The following is an 18,250-nucleotide window of genomic DNA, read 5'->3' as shown; positions in this document are numbered from 1 at the left end:
GCGCTGGTTTTTTCTTTGTTAAAAAGGACGGTTCTTTGCGTCCCTGCATAGAATATCGAGGGCTGAATGACATCACTGTTAAGAATCGCTATCCCTTACCACTGATGTCATCTGCCTTTGAATTATTGCAGGGAGCAAAGAATTTTACTAAACTCGATCTCCGTAACGCCTATCATCTTGTGCGCATCAAAGAGGGTGACGAGTGGAAGACCGCTTTTAATACGCCCCTCGGTCACTTTGAATACCGGGTTCTTCCGTTCGGTCTAGTCAACGCACCTGCCATGTTTCAAGCCCTCGTAAATGACATCCTCCGGGACATGCTCAATGTTTTCGTCTTCGTCTATCTCGACGACATTCTGATCTTTTCTCCCTCTCTCCAAGTGCATGTCCAACACGTTCGACAAGTCCTCCAACGCTTACTGGAGAATCCCATTTTACTCATTCCGAACATCTCGAGACAATTTATTGTCGAGGTCTACACCTTGGAGGTGGGGGTCGGGGCTGTCCTTTCTTAGCGCTCACCTGCTGATGAGAAGGTACACCCCTGTGCCTTTTTTTCTCATAGTCTCTCTTCCGCTGAGCGCAACTATGACGTCGGTAACCGCAAACTACTCGCCATTCGTTTGGCACTGGGGGAGTGGCGTCAATGGTTTGAGGGAGCTCCGGTTCCGTTCATAGTTTGGACTGATCACAGAAATTTAGAATACATTCGTTCTGCTAAGAGACTAAACGCTCGTCAGGCTCGCTGGGCTCTGTTTTTTACACGTTTCAATTTCTCCATCTTGTATCGCCCCGGGTCGAAGAATGTTAAGCCTGACGCTCTTTCTCGCCTCTTTGATTCATCAACTCCAACCACCACCCAGGAGAAGATTATTCCCTCTGCCTGTGTGGTAGGCGCGGCTGTTTGTGGAATTGAGAGGTTGGTCAAGCGTTCACTAGCCCGGGTCGCTGTCCCGCACGCCTGTCCTAAGCATCGTCTGTTTGTTCCTGTCACTGCGCGCTTGGCTGTCCTCCAATGGGGACATTCCTCAAAATTGTCTGCCCATCCCGGCGTGCAGGGCACTCTTGCCAAGATCCACCAACGCTTTTGGTGGCCCACTTTGGACCATGACGCGCGACGCTTTATCGCTTCCTGTGTGGTTTGTGCCCAGACTAAGTCCGGTAACTCGCCTCCAGCCGGTCTACTTCACCCTTTACCGGTTCCTTCGCGTCCGTGGTCCCATATTGGACTCGATTTTATCACCGGTCTCCCTCCTTCCTCGGGAACACTGTCATCCTAATGGTCGTCGATTGTTTTTCTAAGTCCGCTCACTTTATTCCGCTTTCGAAGCCCCGCTCCGCCAAGGAGACGGCTCAGATCATGGTTGGTCATGTTTTTAAATTGCACGGTCTGCCCACCAACATTGTTTCTGATAGGGGACCACAGTTTGCCTCACAATTCTGGAGGGAATTCTGTCGCCTCATCGGAGCTTCCGCTAGCCCTTCGTCCGGGTTTCACCCACAGACTAACGGTCAGGCCGAACGGGCCAATCAGATTGTCGTTCGCATTCTCCGCAGTTTAGCTCATCGTAATCCCTCGTCGTGGTCAGAGCAACTCGCCTGGGCTGAATACGCACACAACTCGCTACCACGGGCCTCTCTCCTTTTTCCTGCTGCCTGGGTTATCAGCCCCCGTTATTTTCCTCGCAGGATTCTGAATCTAATGTTCCGTCCGTACAGGCGTTTATCGATCGCTGCGAGCGCACTTGAGATCAGCTCTTTGTCGCTCGAGGAGACGCATGAGCGCCACTGCCAACAAGCGTCGTGTAAAAAGCCCCCGCTACGTTCGCGGCCAAAGGGTTTGGCTTTCTTCATCTAATTTGCCACTCCACTCTGAGTCTCGTAAATTGGTCCGTTGCTTCATTCCATGTCTCTTGCATAAAACCGTCAATTTGCTCGCCCTCACGCCCATCTATTCCTTCTATTCGCGTCGAAGGATCTCCTGTGTACAAGGTCCGCCGACTCTTAGACATGCGCCGCCGAGGCCGTGGACATCAATTCTTAGTGGACTGGGAGGGATACGGCCCGGAGGAGAGGATTTGGGTGTCTGCCCGGGACATCCTGGACCCTTCGCTGGTTGATGATTTTCTCCGGTCTCGTCAGTCTCCTTCCTCTGGAGCGCCAGGGGGCGCTCGTTAAAGGAGGGGTACTGTCATGATCCGGGTTCTTCCTTTACTTTGTCTCCCTCCTCTGGCCACACACATTTACACACACACACACACACACTCATATGTACGCACGCACACCCCTGATTACTTCATCGGTCATTACGCACACACATTGCTCTCATCCCCAGGTGTTCCCATTCATTACTTGTTATCCTCATCATCCGTTCCACACCAGTTATCGCTTTCGCTAATTATCACTACTTCTTCTAGCCCTGTTTTCCCCTGTCTCTTTGCCAGATTATTTAAGAAACTATGCTTATGAATTCTCTGCGATATACCCTCTCCTGTCTTGTCTAGTCCTGTCCTGTCCAGTGCACATAAGGGGGATTGTTCTACCACTGTGAATTGCTACTAAGCTATGCTTGTTACAGAGTACCTGTGACTGCGCCCGTTGCTTTCTGATCACTTGGAGATCCCGGAGTTGGCTGGCATTCTAACGGTACCCTCAACTACCAGAGACGCTCCGCTGCCTAGACGGAGGAATTAGGTTTAGTTCCCGGCAACTGTATAACCGGAAGATTTTCGTTGTCAATTATTACATTCTGAGGATTTCTGTTCTTACCTCTGGACTTCTGATTCTGTTTATTAAAGACTGTATTGCTGCATATCGCTCTTGGGTCATCTTTCTCTCCTCGCATTAAAATATACCAGTACACACACACTCACACATTCCATCAATTCAGTGGAAGTTGAGCTGGACTTATTTGATCCAAAATACAGCAAAAAACATTAATATTGTGATATATATATATATATATATATATATATATATATATATATATATATATATATATATTGTAATTGAACATATTGTAAAATTTAATTCATTCCTGCAATTTCAAAGCTGAAAATTATTATTATGTAACATTGTACATTTTTTTATCATCACTTTTGATCAATTTAAAATATTTTTGCTAAATAAAAGCATTAATTTCTGTCACCCCCCCCCCCCCCAGAAAAAGTATATATATATATATATATATATATATATATATATATATATATATATATATATATATATATATATATATATATATACAGGGCCGTAGCTGCGGTTTGCGGGGCCCCAGTGCATGTTGAACCAGTGGACCCTGTTTGAAATTGTTAAATTTTTATGTCCATTCTATTTATTTATTTGTGCTATTTACACAATAATTACGTTTTTTTTTTTTTTTTTTCAAGTGTGTAAGTGTCCAGGTACAGAAGCCGAATAATTAAATGTAAAATAGCACTGTATAGTCTTCACTCTAAAAATTAAATATACAATCAAACATTTATTCAGACACCTTCAACATTCATAACATTATCACAGTTTATTTGCTATAGTTTGGAAAATGGTAATAAAATATGACAAGAACTCAAGTTAAACTGTCAGAACAAATTCATCTTGATAATGTCAGATAGAAAGGTATGTAATGGATTACAATCAACCAAAACTTCAGGCAGCTGTTAATATGACAATATTTACACAACTAGCAATACTTTGTTGAAAAATTACCAAGCAGTGGTTAATTTTGTTCAGTCTGTGGTGTGAAAAGTTTGCATTAGCAAACCAGGAAAAAACATGTATAAGCAAATCATGGTGCTTTATATGGTGCTGCATAATTTTTGGTCCCAATTTTATTATTATTATTATTAGTAGTAGTAGTAGTAGTAGTAATACTGTACTGTATGAAGAATTTTTGGTATAATATGTCACAGTTCGCTTTATTTTGCTATACTCACTTGCATAAGTGTATTATAGTGTCCTGCACCTTATATAAAAAATTATATCTGGTGTCTGAATAATTGTTGGTTTGACTGTGCATAAATTCTTGTTAAAACTACAAAGTAATTCAGTCAAGATCAGTGAGTAATTTTCTTTCTTTCATTTTCTTGGATTAACATTACAACAGCTAGTAGCTAAATTAGGAACGGTCACTTTAAGAGACAATGAATGCATTCAATATAATACACATCCGATCTTTTTCTAAACTGTTTACTTTCACTTAAGACATGACCAACGGTTTTTCGAACATCCTTTCCAAGATGGGTATTTTGACATATTTTGTATGTGTTTGTCGGCACAAGAGCAGAAACAGGAAAATTCGGTGTTCAAGTTTTGAGACGCCTCTCTCTGCGTGAGCCTGAACACAAGAACACCGCGGTGCTGCATTGGGCTCTAACACATCTTTTTGTTTGTTCAAACTGCGATTTGTTTTTGTTCGTTCAGGTGCATGAGGGACTTCGAGGAGAACTTTGCTAAGGAGAGCTCGGTTCAGTGTTGCTGTCTGTAAGACGCGGCTCCACATGCGCACTGAACACAGCACGCGAGTAACCAGCGACTCTGTTGAGCTTTTCCGCGTCTTGTGTTTGAATGCTTTAAACTCTTTTTAATGTTTTAACCGACAAGTGGTAAGGCTTAAAAACACGTGAAAATTATAAGCTTTCGTGACCACAAACAGTAGTGGTCTGTCAACTGTCCTGATCGTCTTTTTAGGCTAGCCTCAGCCAGTCGGTTGAGATCGCCAGGGGCCCCCCCTCAGCCGTGGGCCCCTATAATCGTCACCACCTTTCTGACTGGTAGTGTATTTAAAGTATGTAGCCTATATATTACACTCATATTGGCCTATGGACACCTCTATGAACACATTTCACTTGGCAAAAAAACTGCAAGTGATGAATTTACGTTTTTATTAAAAAGTATTTATGTATTCTACATTCATAGTGCACACACATTAGGATAGGTAGCCTGCCTCTGTTGCGAGTCCCTATCAAGCACTTTAGCGATTCAACTACTCTCTTCTTCTCATCCTGCCTGGCTCTTTGGCCCGCATCACTCACCACAAAGCAAGCCTGTTCTTGATAAAGCTGCTGTAAAAACATGGAAAAAGTAGACAAGGAAGAAGTTGGGTTGAAGCGATTTCTATATAGGCAGAGCCAAATACTTCATCACTCTGTCTATAGTGTATTGTGATTGGATGTTTACACTGTCAATACAGGAGACAAACCAATGGGCCACTGGCTGCTCGCTGTCCCTGTGTGATGGTCCTCAAAAAAAAAAAAAACACACACATTCTGTTGGCCCCTTAAGTGCGTTGGCCCACTGGGAAAATGCCTGATATGCCTGATTACAAATCCAGCCCTGGTAGTAAATTTAGGTATACTTTACTGGTACTGTTGTATTGCTATAAAACTGCTGACATTTGTCAAGGTACTTGGATTATCTCTTATCATTTGATGAATAACAGATGCCATGATAAACATGCACAAACATCTCTTTCAATTCTGTTTACTCACTGATTTCTACAGGCAACGGATAGCACGTTTGGACATCCAAATTCATAAAAATCTTCAAGAAACTGCTGAAAACTGCATCATGCTGAAAAAACTAAACAAAATAAAACAAACAAACAAACAAGACCTCCTTTTATCCCTCTTTATTCTATTTTGAACAATGTTTGAAATGTTCTATTGCTTGTTCTATTACTCATTTAAAGTCACTTTGAATAAAAGCTCTTAGATAAAACTCTTGTCCAGAGTAAGCTCCTGTGTGGTCCAGACTTTATGCTGCAAGTCATACATCTGGCTATGTGGGTCTTTTGGCACCTTAACAAATGTATTGCTAATGGTTTCTTCTAAGGCCTGAGATTCAGAGATTGTGACTCCTGCCAGGAACAATGACGTGAGGTACAGTGTCCTGCCTCGTTAAAAATAGTGCATCAGTGACGTGACAGTGGCAAACGAAATAAATGACAACGAGAGGGATATCTGCTTGCATGGCAGTGCCAACGTTTATCTTTCCTTGCCATTTTCAGCATGTTGCCAAGGTATATGACAGGAATCAATAGGGGTCCGATGGCTCAGACACCTACACCAGCTGTCTGATGTATTGATACGGCCAGAGTGCAAGTGAAGATGGATGGGTGGGCGGCTGGGTGGACAGATCGGGCTGGTGTGTGTTGGAAAGCTGATTGATCAGGGCTTGTCGGTCAGCACACAGAGGGTGGGAAGCTGTGACAGGGTGCTGCCCCTGTCAGCTGTTGTAGAAATATTGAGGCTCAGCAGTCAATGGCTTGTGGACATACTTAGATTGAAGCATTAATTATCTGGTTTATTTGGAGCTTTTCTAGTATATCTTATCATTGCAGCCTGAAACGAACTTGCCATAAGGATGTAGGAAGTAGAGCTGGGCATTATATTTTTGTAAAGACTTTGCTGGTGATTACATTAATATTGTGCACATAAAGATAATTTTAGCTCTCCGTTAAGTTTTCTAAAGACTGTGTAATTAAACTTATGTAGAAATGCTGTTAGTGTTGGTAATATTGATCCATTTCTTTAAATGAATTCAATCTCTTAATTGAAGTGGATTGAATTTATTATAGCATATACATAACACCCTTTTAGTTTTTCCATTAAATGTTTTGAGCAATTAAGGCATTTTTATTAAATTTTTTTGCTCAAAATGACAGTTATGTTTGGAAAAAGCACCCTTTCAAATCAACTGCATTACAATTCAGAACAAATATATACACATGCATTGTTTTATGTTGAATAGAATATTGAATATTGCATTTTTTTGGTTGAATCTTTATTTAGCTGTGGACATCTCCTGTGCACTTCATGGGCTCTGAATCAAGCACAACTTTTAAGGACAGGAGAACTCTCCAAAAGAATGTATTAATAGAATAATGTATATAAAACAATTATCACTTAAGACTAGTTTCAAAGATTCTTATTATTCAATTCCTGATTATTCACTTTTGGATGGAAACACAATATCCTAATGGGAAAACAGACAGTAAACCCACATAGATGATGCAGACTCCTGTTTTCTTCAAGCGATAGATCACCCAAAATTGAAAATAATCATTTACTCATCCACATGCCATTCCAAAGTGGTATGACTTACTTTTTTTCCGTGGAACACAAAAGGAGAATACAATCTTCAAACAACTATTTTACATAAAATAACACTTCAAAGTGACTGTGTCTGTCAGGCTCCAAAGAAAAAAAAGTAAGAAAAATGAAAGCAAGTGGTCCTTATGACTACATTCCAAGAATTCTTAAGCCTTTATACTTTTGTGTTCAATGAAATAAAGCAAACTATTTTGCTATGCAACAACATAAAGGTGGATAAATAATAATAGAAAATTCTAACCAGTAGGTATGTGCACATTGATGCTGCATTATGAATATATCGATACTCACAAGCTACTTAGTTGGTATCGATACATCAACTTTAAATGTTTTGAGTTATTTTCTTAATTTTTGTACCAAAACACCCTGACATAATTAGCTGGCCTGTGTCATATGACTGTAAGAAGTGACTGTACATCACCATGCGCAGACACTCACTTCCACATTAAACTGAGAGAGATGAAAAGAATGGCAGAAAGGAACTGTGGTGGCCAGTATGGGTCATGTAGATGTGATTTGTCTTTAAATTTAATTCAAAATCTTGAAAACATTTAATAAAATCATATACCCATTTGGGAAATAATCTGTATTGGTATCAGTATTGGTATCATTAAAATTTTATCAAAATTGTTGGTATAGTATATGTAAGGGAAACAGGTCAATTTAGCTCAAAGGGAATCATTTAAGATTTTAAAGGGAATTTGAACAGAATCACTGTTTCACAGCTGATAACTGAGACACCCTGCGATTCACTGAACAAGCTGTTTAACATCAAATCTGCGCTGGATATTAATATTCAAAGTATAGTGAAAACAATACCAATTAGCACAGTAACAAGATCGGCAGTTTAAGACATTAACTTGTAAGCACAAAACACAAGATATTTCTCTTTTCAATATGAATAAAGCTTTATTAGATAAATCTAAGACATATAAACTAATCTAACACATAAGCACACACACTCACACATTCATACAAGTTGCTGGAAGATAGAAAGTTATGAAAGAATGAGTTTAAGAGAATGAAAATGTGGAATCCCAAGTTTACAGCAATACGTGAAATTGCATAGACATGAACAACCATCAATCACTTAATTAACCCTCGCATTGAATTCCTCAACGAGGTTAAAATTGTATTAGATACACCAGTACAGATCAGTCAGGAGATACTTGCATTGCCTGTGTAAAGGGGTTCCCTTTGTTGTCATTGAAAGGGGGTTTCCTGATGTCGCTGATTGGCTGGAAGTTCAGTAGTCGTTGAAGTGACATCTTGGGAAGCCCGTGGTTGGGCGATGGTTGAAGACGCAGAAATGTGTGGCTGGTTGAAGTTGAACGGGCACTTGAGGTCAGACTCGGAGACATGGCATTACAAAACTTAACTCAGAACACGAAACTCTCAAACGGAAAAGAAAAGAAACTAAAATAAAAGAACAGAAGTAAAGTTTGACGAGACTAGGTGGTGTTTCTTCTCATCGTGGCTAAGTAGCAGCAGGGGTGCAGGCTGAAGCACGCTGGAACCGCGCTCAAAGAACGTTTACAGTGATGACTAAAAGCATGGCTAAAAGCAAAAGCTAGGAAGTAAAGCTACAAGCTAAAAGCAAACTAAAAGCATACTAAAAGCAGGCTAAAAAGCAACTAAAAGGCTAAAAGCAGGCATGACTAATAGCAAAAGCTAAGTAGCAAGCTAAAAACAAGATTTGATGGTGTCCTAAGTATTTAAACTGGCCTGTTGGCCACACCTCAAATGTTGTCTTGACCAATCAGATATTTTCTTTGCTCGGGGAATCATAAATCATATGTTATCTTTTCAAGCACGTGGTCGGAATTTTCCCGCTCTTGCAGGGTATAATTTTGGACATGATTCCTACAACAAGAATATGATACATTTGACAAATAACTGATGGTCAGATACATTCCAAGCAAGCAGATTCAAACACATACATACTAAACATAATTATGAATCCTTAAGGTATCCAATAGTTATTAAAATACATACACAATAAGTGATTATAAACATGATAGTCAAATGTGTGGGTTAGATATAAATGAATATGGAGTTAAGCAATGGACCGATAATCATTTAAAAGTCCTTTTGAGTTCATTAAAAGACAGTTCTTCTGCCATTCTCTGACAAAGATTTCTGTGGAGACCAGAGGTTAAAGGCCCACTAAGGATTTTTTAGTCTGTTTCTGCTAGGTGGGGGGAAGTCAATCCAAGGATCTTGTTTATTACTCTCATGGGTTTACATGTGATGTCCGGCGTTGCATCTCAATTACTTGCCCCAAATTTGACAATCTCTTCTCCGAATTGAAATTGTCAATAATTGGTCTAATGGTGTTAATGTCGAAGCCTGTTCTGTGAAAGAGTTGGTTGGTTGGTTAACTAGTTTCTGACTTGTGGCACTAGGAATGAATTACAACATCCTGTTGCCTTTCTGAGGAATTCGGCTCGTGTTTCAACCACAGTCCTGATCGACTCTTTAATTTGTCTGGTTCGGGTCTGATACGCTACATATAATAAATAGTAAAGTATTAAAAAAGTTTGGTATCGCCCATCTGTATAGACCCACAAAAATACCAAGAAAAATAAAAAATAAAAAAAGGCCAAAAAAGCATTCAGTATTATTATATACATGAATGAACTTATCCAATATTTACCCATGACCAACTACGTGATTCACAGAGGCATTTTTAAATGTGTGGCATTTGTCAACACTTCTTTTGGCGCATCCCGTTAATTCCGTTTGGACAAGAAAATTGGCCACCGGCTGATTTAGCTGGTTTGCCAAGTCAGGGGCCATTTTTCAAAACACCAATTATGAGGCCTTGACTCATCGATCAAAGGTCCCTTTTTATGCTGAGTGACACAAATTCATTCTACAGCAGACTCTGCCACATAATGAGAAGTGCAACTTCCTGTAATTTTTGTTAGGACTCTTACTGTCCAAAATAAAGATAGGTCTTGTTTTAAACACTGTGGATATTTACTGGCATATTGTCTCCTACTGTTGTTAACGGAAAAGGGACATATTTATACTTGATCACATATGCTTGAGGTGGATCCCTAGAGGTTTAATGTCTGTTTTGCAACACAGCACAACTTTTTTATTGCAGTGTCGGAAGTACAAGGTCTCTGTTGCCGGTTGTGGGATCAATAGCGCTACCAAATAGCTTCATTGAAGCAAATGAACATCTTTCTGGCACTTGCAGCATGATTATGCACCTTGTGAACCTTGTTAAAAAGGTCTAAATATGTATAGCTGACATTTTGTGATTCTACGATGAAGATTGCAATTGAAGGTACAACATATGTACTGAACTGTTAATAACATCTAATAATTGATTACATAGGTTTCATCTAATTTAAAATGATTAAAATAAAAGGGATTAAATTATATTTTGTGATATTATTTCTTTGGTAGATTTTGTACTGTACATTCCTATTATATATATATATATATATATATATATTGTGTTTCATGTTGAAAGATGATAATTTGACACTGAAGGTCTGTACTCGCCAAATCTAGATTGCTAAATGTGGACACAACTGCACAATTACCTTTTATATTATATTTAATTATAACTATGTGGCCCTGACTTTGTGCATAAACATTCATATAGGTGGCTAATGGGTTTGATCAAGTGCCGCCACTCTCGCTGTGAATCATTTTTGGCACCCCAACTTCAATTTGCATAATTAAATGCAAATGGATTGAGGTTGCATAATTAAAAATCTGACATGAATCAGTGTTGTGAAATAGAATGGATCAGTGTGGTGGAGAATAACAGACAGTTCATCAGTGACAGGCCTTAGAAAACACAGCCTGTGTAATTGGCTTCACTCTGTTAGGTGAATAACACTGAATATTGTCTGTCTCATACTCCTGATTGTAGTGCTTTGTGGCTGACATAAAAGCATACAGTATGTTTTTGTGGAGTAAGCCTTATTATACTGGTGCTAAGATGACCACTGCTTTCAACACATGGGTTTCCCAGAACACTGTAACACTCTTTCCAGAATAACTGCATTTTACTTGGCACACTTGATGAGGTCATGAAACAGCAATATAGCATACTACTGGTGCAAATAGCCATTCTTGATGGCAACGGGTATTTACACTAGCTAAAATAAACCCAGAAAATAAACCCAAACTCAGAAAAATCTTAGGCAGAAAAGGAAGTAAAAATGGCACATTTTGTAATGGGCCGCAGATTAAATAATAATACAAGTTTTTGCTTGCCCAGAGGCTTACAAGACATAAATGTTTAAAATGACATCACTGGGTTGAGCTGTCATCCTCTATTGCACCATTGAAAAGAGTCATGTGATCACAATTGTTGTTCACCTGAGTTGACGCCATTTTTTTCAATGATGACTCGCATTGACTAAAATATCCAATCTGTCCTCTTACATGGCAGATTCAAATACATGGACCCAATTAATTTTTAAATTTATTACCACATATGAATGAGGTCTGATAGCGAACTGACAATATCGAAATCTGTATGCTTTTTTCCTGATTACACGTTTGTGTTTCATATCCGTTCTGTACAGTGCACTGCACATGGCATGCAGAAAAAAAATAGTAGGCTAAATCATGTGCACAATTTATTATTTCGTTCCCACGATTTATAAATTGTGCACAAGACTTATAAATCGAGAGGAGGAATTAGTAAATTGTGAGCAGGAATTAGCAAACTGAGGGAACAAAATAGTAATTGTGTACATGTTTTATTACATCTAGGGAACAAATTAGTCAATCGTGCACACGATTAATTTATTTTTTCTTGCATGTCATGTGCGGGGCTCAGTAAAAAAATGGAATTGGGTCACTTGAACTATGTAATATAGATGTGGCCTAATTGAAATGGATGCATTATGCATGCAGCTCATATTGTTATCACATTCAAAATGTTTGCTTCTTCCTCGACCTTTGAGGACAATTTATTGATTAACAGGTTCCATATGGTTAGGGACAGATGCAGGGTTGGACTCTAAAAAAGTACAACATATATGGCACATTATATAGTAAGCAGTGCACTATTATTCCATAAACATGGTCCATGTCACCCTAAAGACTAATGCCTTTAGGCCCCTTGTGAACTCTTCTCTTCTCTTTTCCAGGTGGCCCATCTCAATGGTCATCTCCACCTTGCGACTGCTGCTGCAAAAGTCACAAAGGTGAAGGTGAAGGTGAGAGTGGAACCTCTTTCAACGAACTCTCCACCTCCAGCTCAGAGAGCCATTCCGAGGCCAGCTCCCCGCAAGGTACTGTCATCCGTGGCCCAGTCAGTCGACAGACACACGTGCAAACATTGGACAGGCCTCCCAAGAAGGGCCCCGTTCAGCATCTCCTGCAGCAACAGCAGTCCGAGCAGCGTCGTAAGAGCGACCTTCTCCGGAGTCTCACCGCAAGTTCCCGGGACACCAGCACCTGCAAGAAGCGGCCAGTGAAAGAAAAGTTGACTGTGGAAGAGGAGCTGGAGAAGTGCATCAAGGACTTCCGCAAGATCAAGATTCCCGAGCAGTTTCCCGAGCGCAAGTACATGTGGCAAGCCGACCTCCTGCGCAAATACCGTCTTTGAGGGCCACGGTGGCCTTCAAAACTAACAGTGCAAGCTTCAATAACATATGTGTCCACTACTACAACTAATATTGCTAGTACACACCACACTACTACTGCCTCTGACTTTGTTGTCAATGTCAGTCAATAACCCGAGTGACCACTTCATCTGCTCAGATGCTAATTGTTTACTTGTAAACACATTTTTGTAGAGTTCCAGAGAGACGCAAGTGTTTTCGAAAGATGCACAACTACTTGTCTCTTTGGCTTCGGCCTCCCTGGCTGAGCTATACTTTGTGTGTAATTGTGTATTTGTTACAACTGAATTTCTGACCTCGGTATGTTAGTGCAACAGCGACTGAGTTGAGGTGACCCAGAGGTTGAAAGATGAATGTGTATCCACCTCATCAATAATGCATGTGGTCCCAACTGTGCCCTTTCTTAAAGTAGCCACTGCCTTGGCGGATGTGAGAGTGGGTTTCCATTTCAACACTCAAGCACAGAAGAACACAGAGCCAAACGTGTTTTCCATTTTTTGGATTCTCCATGTTCATACTTCAGCTAAGCTACAATCAAAGACCCCTCCGCATGTAGTCACATCATAAAAGGGTTATGGGTGGAAACCCAATAGCATCACATAAAGGCTTTGAAAAAATATTGATTTAAACATGATATTCTAAATGGGAGTGGATATGGCTTACTCTTGAGGTCAAAAGTTAAATATGGAAAGTTTGGAAAAATCATGACAACAACAGGAAAGGTTTACAGTTATAGCCCTGGAAGCAAATCACACATTTATCAACGCAAACATAGTTTAGGGTTGTGCATTCTTTTTGCAGAACACATTTTACTGTTGTATTAATTCCATCACTAATAATATTGTGCTGAGAAATGGAAGGCTTCTGATTATATGTTCTATAAGGACTATTAAATTTAATGAGACCTATACATAGCTGATGATAATTCAGTGGAAACCTATTGGTGTAAGTAATGTTTAATGAATACCATTCTTAATAAAAATAAATAAATAAATAAACATCACCACCAATAAAGCTTAGATACATTTGTGTTATTTAACTTTTAACATTTTGCAATGATTTGCAAGAATTTTGGAAACCATTAAAAGCATCATAAGTTGCTGCTACTGTATTTATTTTGAAACTATGCCAAATCTCAGTGTAAGGAGCATGGATTAATAGCTTACTACAATATTTAAATAATAATAATAATAATAATAATACAACCCGAATTCCGGAAAAGTTGGGACTTGTTGGGAATTTTGATTTCTGCTACAGGTCTCAAAATAGTTGGGACGGGGCATGTTTACCATGGTGTAGCATCTCCTTTTCTTCTCAAAACAGTTTGAAGACATCTGGGCATTGAGGCTATGAGTTGCTGGAGTTTTGCTGTTGGAATTTGGTCCCATTCTTGCCTTATATAGATCTCCAGCTGCTGAAGAGTTCGTGGTCGTCTTTGACATATTTTTCGTTTAATGATGCGCCAAATGTTCTCTATAGGTGAAAGATCTGGACTGCAGGCAGGCCAGGTTAGCACCCGGACTCTTCTACGACGAAGCCATGCTGTTGTTATAGCTGCAGTATGTGGTTTTGCATTGTCCTGCTGAAATAAACAAGGCCTTCCCTGAAATAGACGTTGTTTGGAGGGAAGCATATGTTGCTCTAAAACCTTTATATACCTTTCAGCATTCACAGAGCCTTCCAAAACATGCAAGCTGCCCATACCGTATGCACTTATGCACCCCCATACCATCAGAGATGCTGGATTTTGAACTGAACGCTGATAACATGCTGGAAGGTCTCCCTCCTCTTTAGCCCGGAGGACACGGCGTCCGTGATTTCCAACAAGAATGTCAAATTTGGACTCGTCTGACCATAAAACACTATTCCACTTTGAAATAGTCCATTTTAAATGAGCCTTGGCCCACAGGACACGACGGCGCTTCTGGACCATGTTCACATATGGCTTCCTTTTTGCATGATAGAGCTTTAGTTGGCATCTGCTGATGGCACGGCGGATTGTGTTTACCGACAGTGGTTTCTGAAAGTATTCCTGGGCCCATTTAGTAATGTCATTGACACAATCATGCCGATGAGTGATGCAGTGTCGTCTGAGAGCCCGAAGACCACGGGCATCCAATAAAGGTCTCCGGCCTTGTCCCTTACGCACAGAGATTTCTCCAGTTTCTCTGAATCTTTTGATGATGTTATGCACTGTAGATGATGAGATTTGCAAAGCCTTTGCAATTTGACGTTGAAGAACATTGTTTTTAAAGTTTTCCACAATTTTTTTTACGCAGTCTTTCACAGATTGGAGAGCCTCTGCCCATCTTTACTTCTGAGAGACTCTGCTTCTCTAAGACAAAGCTTTTATAGCTAATCATGTTACAGACCTGATATCAATTAACTTAATTAATCACTAGATGTTCTCCCAGCTGAATCTTTTCAAAACTGCTTGCTTTTTTAGCCATTTGTTGCCCCCGTGCCAACTTTTTTGAGACCTGTAGCAGGCATTAAATTTTAAATGAGCTAATTAAGTGGATAAAAGTGTAAAATTTCTCAGTTTAAACATTTGCTACGTTATCTATGTTCTATTGTGAATAAAATATTGGCTCATGTGATTTAAAATTCCTTTAGTTTTCATTTTATTAAAATTTAAAAAACGTCCCAACTTTTCCGGAATTCGGGTTGTAATAATGATAATGCCACATATTTGTTTTCAAACTATTAAATTGCAAATGTTAATTATGGAAGTTGGATATATTCATCAGCCTCTTAATCATTCATTTTCCGTTTTTTTTTCACTGTTTTCCTATATTTTATAAAATAACTGTTCATGATTAACATCCATAAATGGAGTCTATCTTAAAAAAATGTTGCAAAATTAATTACAAAAATGTTACTAGATGAGGAAGAGAGGTACATATGTTTATGCATTACATCTTGACAGACATAATGAATAAGATGCAATACTTTTGTCACACCCAGGGGCTGGCTATGCTTTAACTAAGCCACACCCCTTCTCAACTTCCACCTCGAGGAGGTCCCCAAACCCGACCCAATGGCCAAACAACACGAGAACAAGTAAGTGATAAAACAATCTTTATTTAAATATTTAAAAATAGCTTGGGGAATAGGGAAAGGGCAATTAAAACTAAACTCTGACTCGGCCCTCCAGATGGGCTATGGCCGGGAAGAGGTCAGGGAGCAAGGGGGCCACGGGGATCCGGGGCGTGGGACTCGGGCCCCGGCCTGAGTCTTAGGTATCCGTAGCGCCCTCCTTCTTCCTCCTCTTCGCTGAATACAGCTCACGGTAAGTACTGGTTCACACAGTTCGTTCTCGAGGTGCTCACTCTCTTTCTCTTCCTCCACAGGCAACGGGCTCTTTCTCTTTCTCCACAGGCAACGGCTGGGACACACAGGCACAGTTAATTCAGCTTGGTTTTGCTCTCACCTCTTCGCTGATTACAGCTCACAGTAAGTACTGGTTCACACAGTTCGTTCCTTGGGTGCTCACTCGCTTTCTCTTTCTCCACAGGCAACGGCTGGGACACACAGGCACAGTTAGTTCAGCTTGGTTTTGCTCTCACCTCTTCGCTGATTACAGCTCACAGTAAGTACTGGTTCACACAGTTCGTTCCTTGGGTGCTCACTCGCTTTCTCTTTCTCCACAGGCAGCGGCGTAAGTGCAGGTTTCCTCAGTCTCTCCTCGTGTTACCCACTCTCTCTCCTTTCCTCTCCACAGGTATCAACTTGGGCACAATAGCACAGTTAGTTTGCTTTGAATGGCTCTCACCTCTTCGCTGGACACAGCGTACTGTAAGTACAGGGTTCGCTCTATTCCTCCTCGTGTTATTCACTCTCTCTCTCCTTTTCTCTCCACAGGTATCAACTTGGGCACAATAGCACAGTTAGTTTGCTTTGAATGGCTCTCACCTCTGGGCTGGACACAGCGTACTGTAAGTACAGGGTTCGCTCTATTCCTCCTCGTGTTATTCACCTCTCTCTCCTTTTCTCTCCACAGGTATCAACTTGGGCACAATAGCACAGTTAGTTTGCTTTAAATGGCTCTCACCTCTGGGCTGGACACAGCGTACTGTAAGTACAGGGTTCGCTCTATTCCTCCTCGTGTTATTCCCTCTCTCTCCTTTTCTCTCCACAGATATCAACTTGGGCACAATAGCACCGTTAGTTTGCTTTGAATGGCTCTCACCTCTGGGCTGAACACAGCGCACTGTAAGTACAGGTTTCCTCTGTTTCTCCTTGTGTTACTCACTCTCTTTCCTTTCCTCTCCACAGGTATCAACTTGGACACAAAACACAGTTACTCTGCTTTGGATGGCTTTCACCTCTGGGCTGGACACAGCGTACCGTGCTATCTCCGGAGATCTGAAGCACGCTCACAACATATACTGTACTGAACTAGGCTAGGACCAGCAATCTCCTTGTCCTCCCACGCCGAAGTGCGTGAAGGCGGGGGTTTATCTGACAGGACACACGGCAATACACAGCAGCCCACAGCAATATACAACACCACGTCAAAATTATAGGTTTTCACAGCACGAAGACTCACCCACCACACTCAGTGTACGGAAAGGACACCCGTCTTCCTTCACTTCGCTTGGTTCGGATCTGGTGATGGAATATGCGGCCTAGCTAGTGATGTCGTCGTTGTGACTACTTCAATAAGTATTCCTTCGGCTCTCCCACCACACTATATTAGGGGTAGGGCCGCCCTCCTTCTCCTGGAGAGATCTACACAACGCCAGGTCAATATACAGGGCACTTTCGACTGGCTCTTAGTACTCACATCAATGCCACTTCCAATCCCCTTTTTCACGTCGTCTCAGTTCGCCGTATAATCTGTTCACTTCTCAACCTTTAAGGTTCGCGATGTCTTCACAATCATACAATTCCAGCCTGAGGGAGAGAGAGAGTTAGACAGCTACCAGCAGCGTACCAAGACGGGCACAACCCAGTGCTTCACACACACCAAAAAGAGCTTCCCAGACTGGGAAATAACTTGGCCTTAAGTACTGCCTTGTCCAGCGTATCCTCCAATCACCAACCGCTGTCCCTAACTAGGCACAGGTGCATCGAATTCCCTGATTTTCCTTCTTACGGCGCTACCGGAAGTTCCGGTGTTCTGTTTTTCCGGTCCGGGCGGAAACGCTTCCGGGCGGAACCAAACTTCCCGAATTTTGGTTCCGCCCCTAAAGATCGTCACCTTGTGACACTTTGACTTGTATTGCATTCTGTGTACTGGAAGATGCTGTCTCTCATTTCACTACACGCTGTGAAGTGTGAAAGACTCCAGATGCACGCTTGTAATGCATTTAATTCAGAATATTAGGACAAAACCAAAGGACAGGAACAGTTTGAGGGGTGAATGACAGATAGGTCTTGCAATCTGTCTTTTCTCACAGTAGCCCTTTGAATTGGAATATAAATTAAGATTCATTGAGTGCTAATCAAAATGTAGCCTCCAGCCTCTCATTCCCCTATCACGAAGCCCACTTACCAGAAATATAAAAATGAAAGGGCAGAGAGAATATAATT

General features: G+C 40.9%; 1 protein-coding gene across 1 annotated transcript in view; it reads left to right on the top strand.

Annotated features, from left to right (window-relative positions):
* The window catches only part of LOC132130747 (BTB/POZ domain-containing protein KCTD16-like), an 81,770-nt gene extending 68,546 nt beyond the window's left edge, over nucleotides 1–13,224 (top strand). The window contains exon 2 of the mRNA XM_059542541.1: nucleotides 12,236–13,224. Within this exon, the coding sequence (XP_059398524.1) occupies nucleotides 12,236–12,696 (461 nt within the window). The 3' untranslated portion in view covers nucleotides 12,697–13,224. The remainder of the gene's footprint in view (nucleotides 1–12,235) is intronic.
* The last annotated feature ends 5,026 nt before the right edge of the window (nucleotides 13,225–18,250 follow it).

This window comes from Carassius carassius, chromosome 47 (assembly GCF_963082965.1).
Source record: "Carassius carassius chromosome 47, fCarCar2.1, whole genome shotgun sequence".
Lineage (NCBI taxonomy): Eukaryota > Metazoa > Chordata > Actinopteri > Cypriniformes > Cyprinidae > Carassius > Carassius carassius.
Note: the sequence above shows the minus strand (reverse complement) of the source record. Positions and strands in the feature narration are given on the sequence as shown.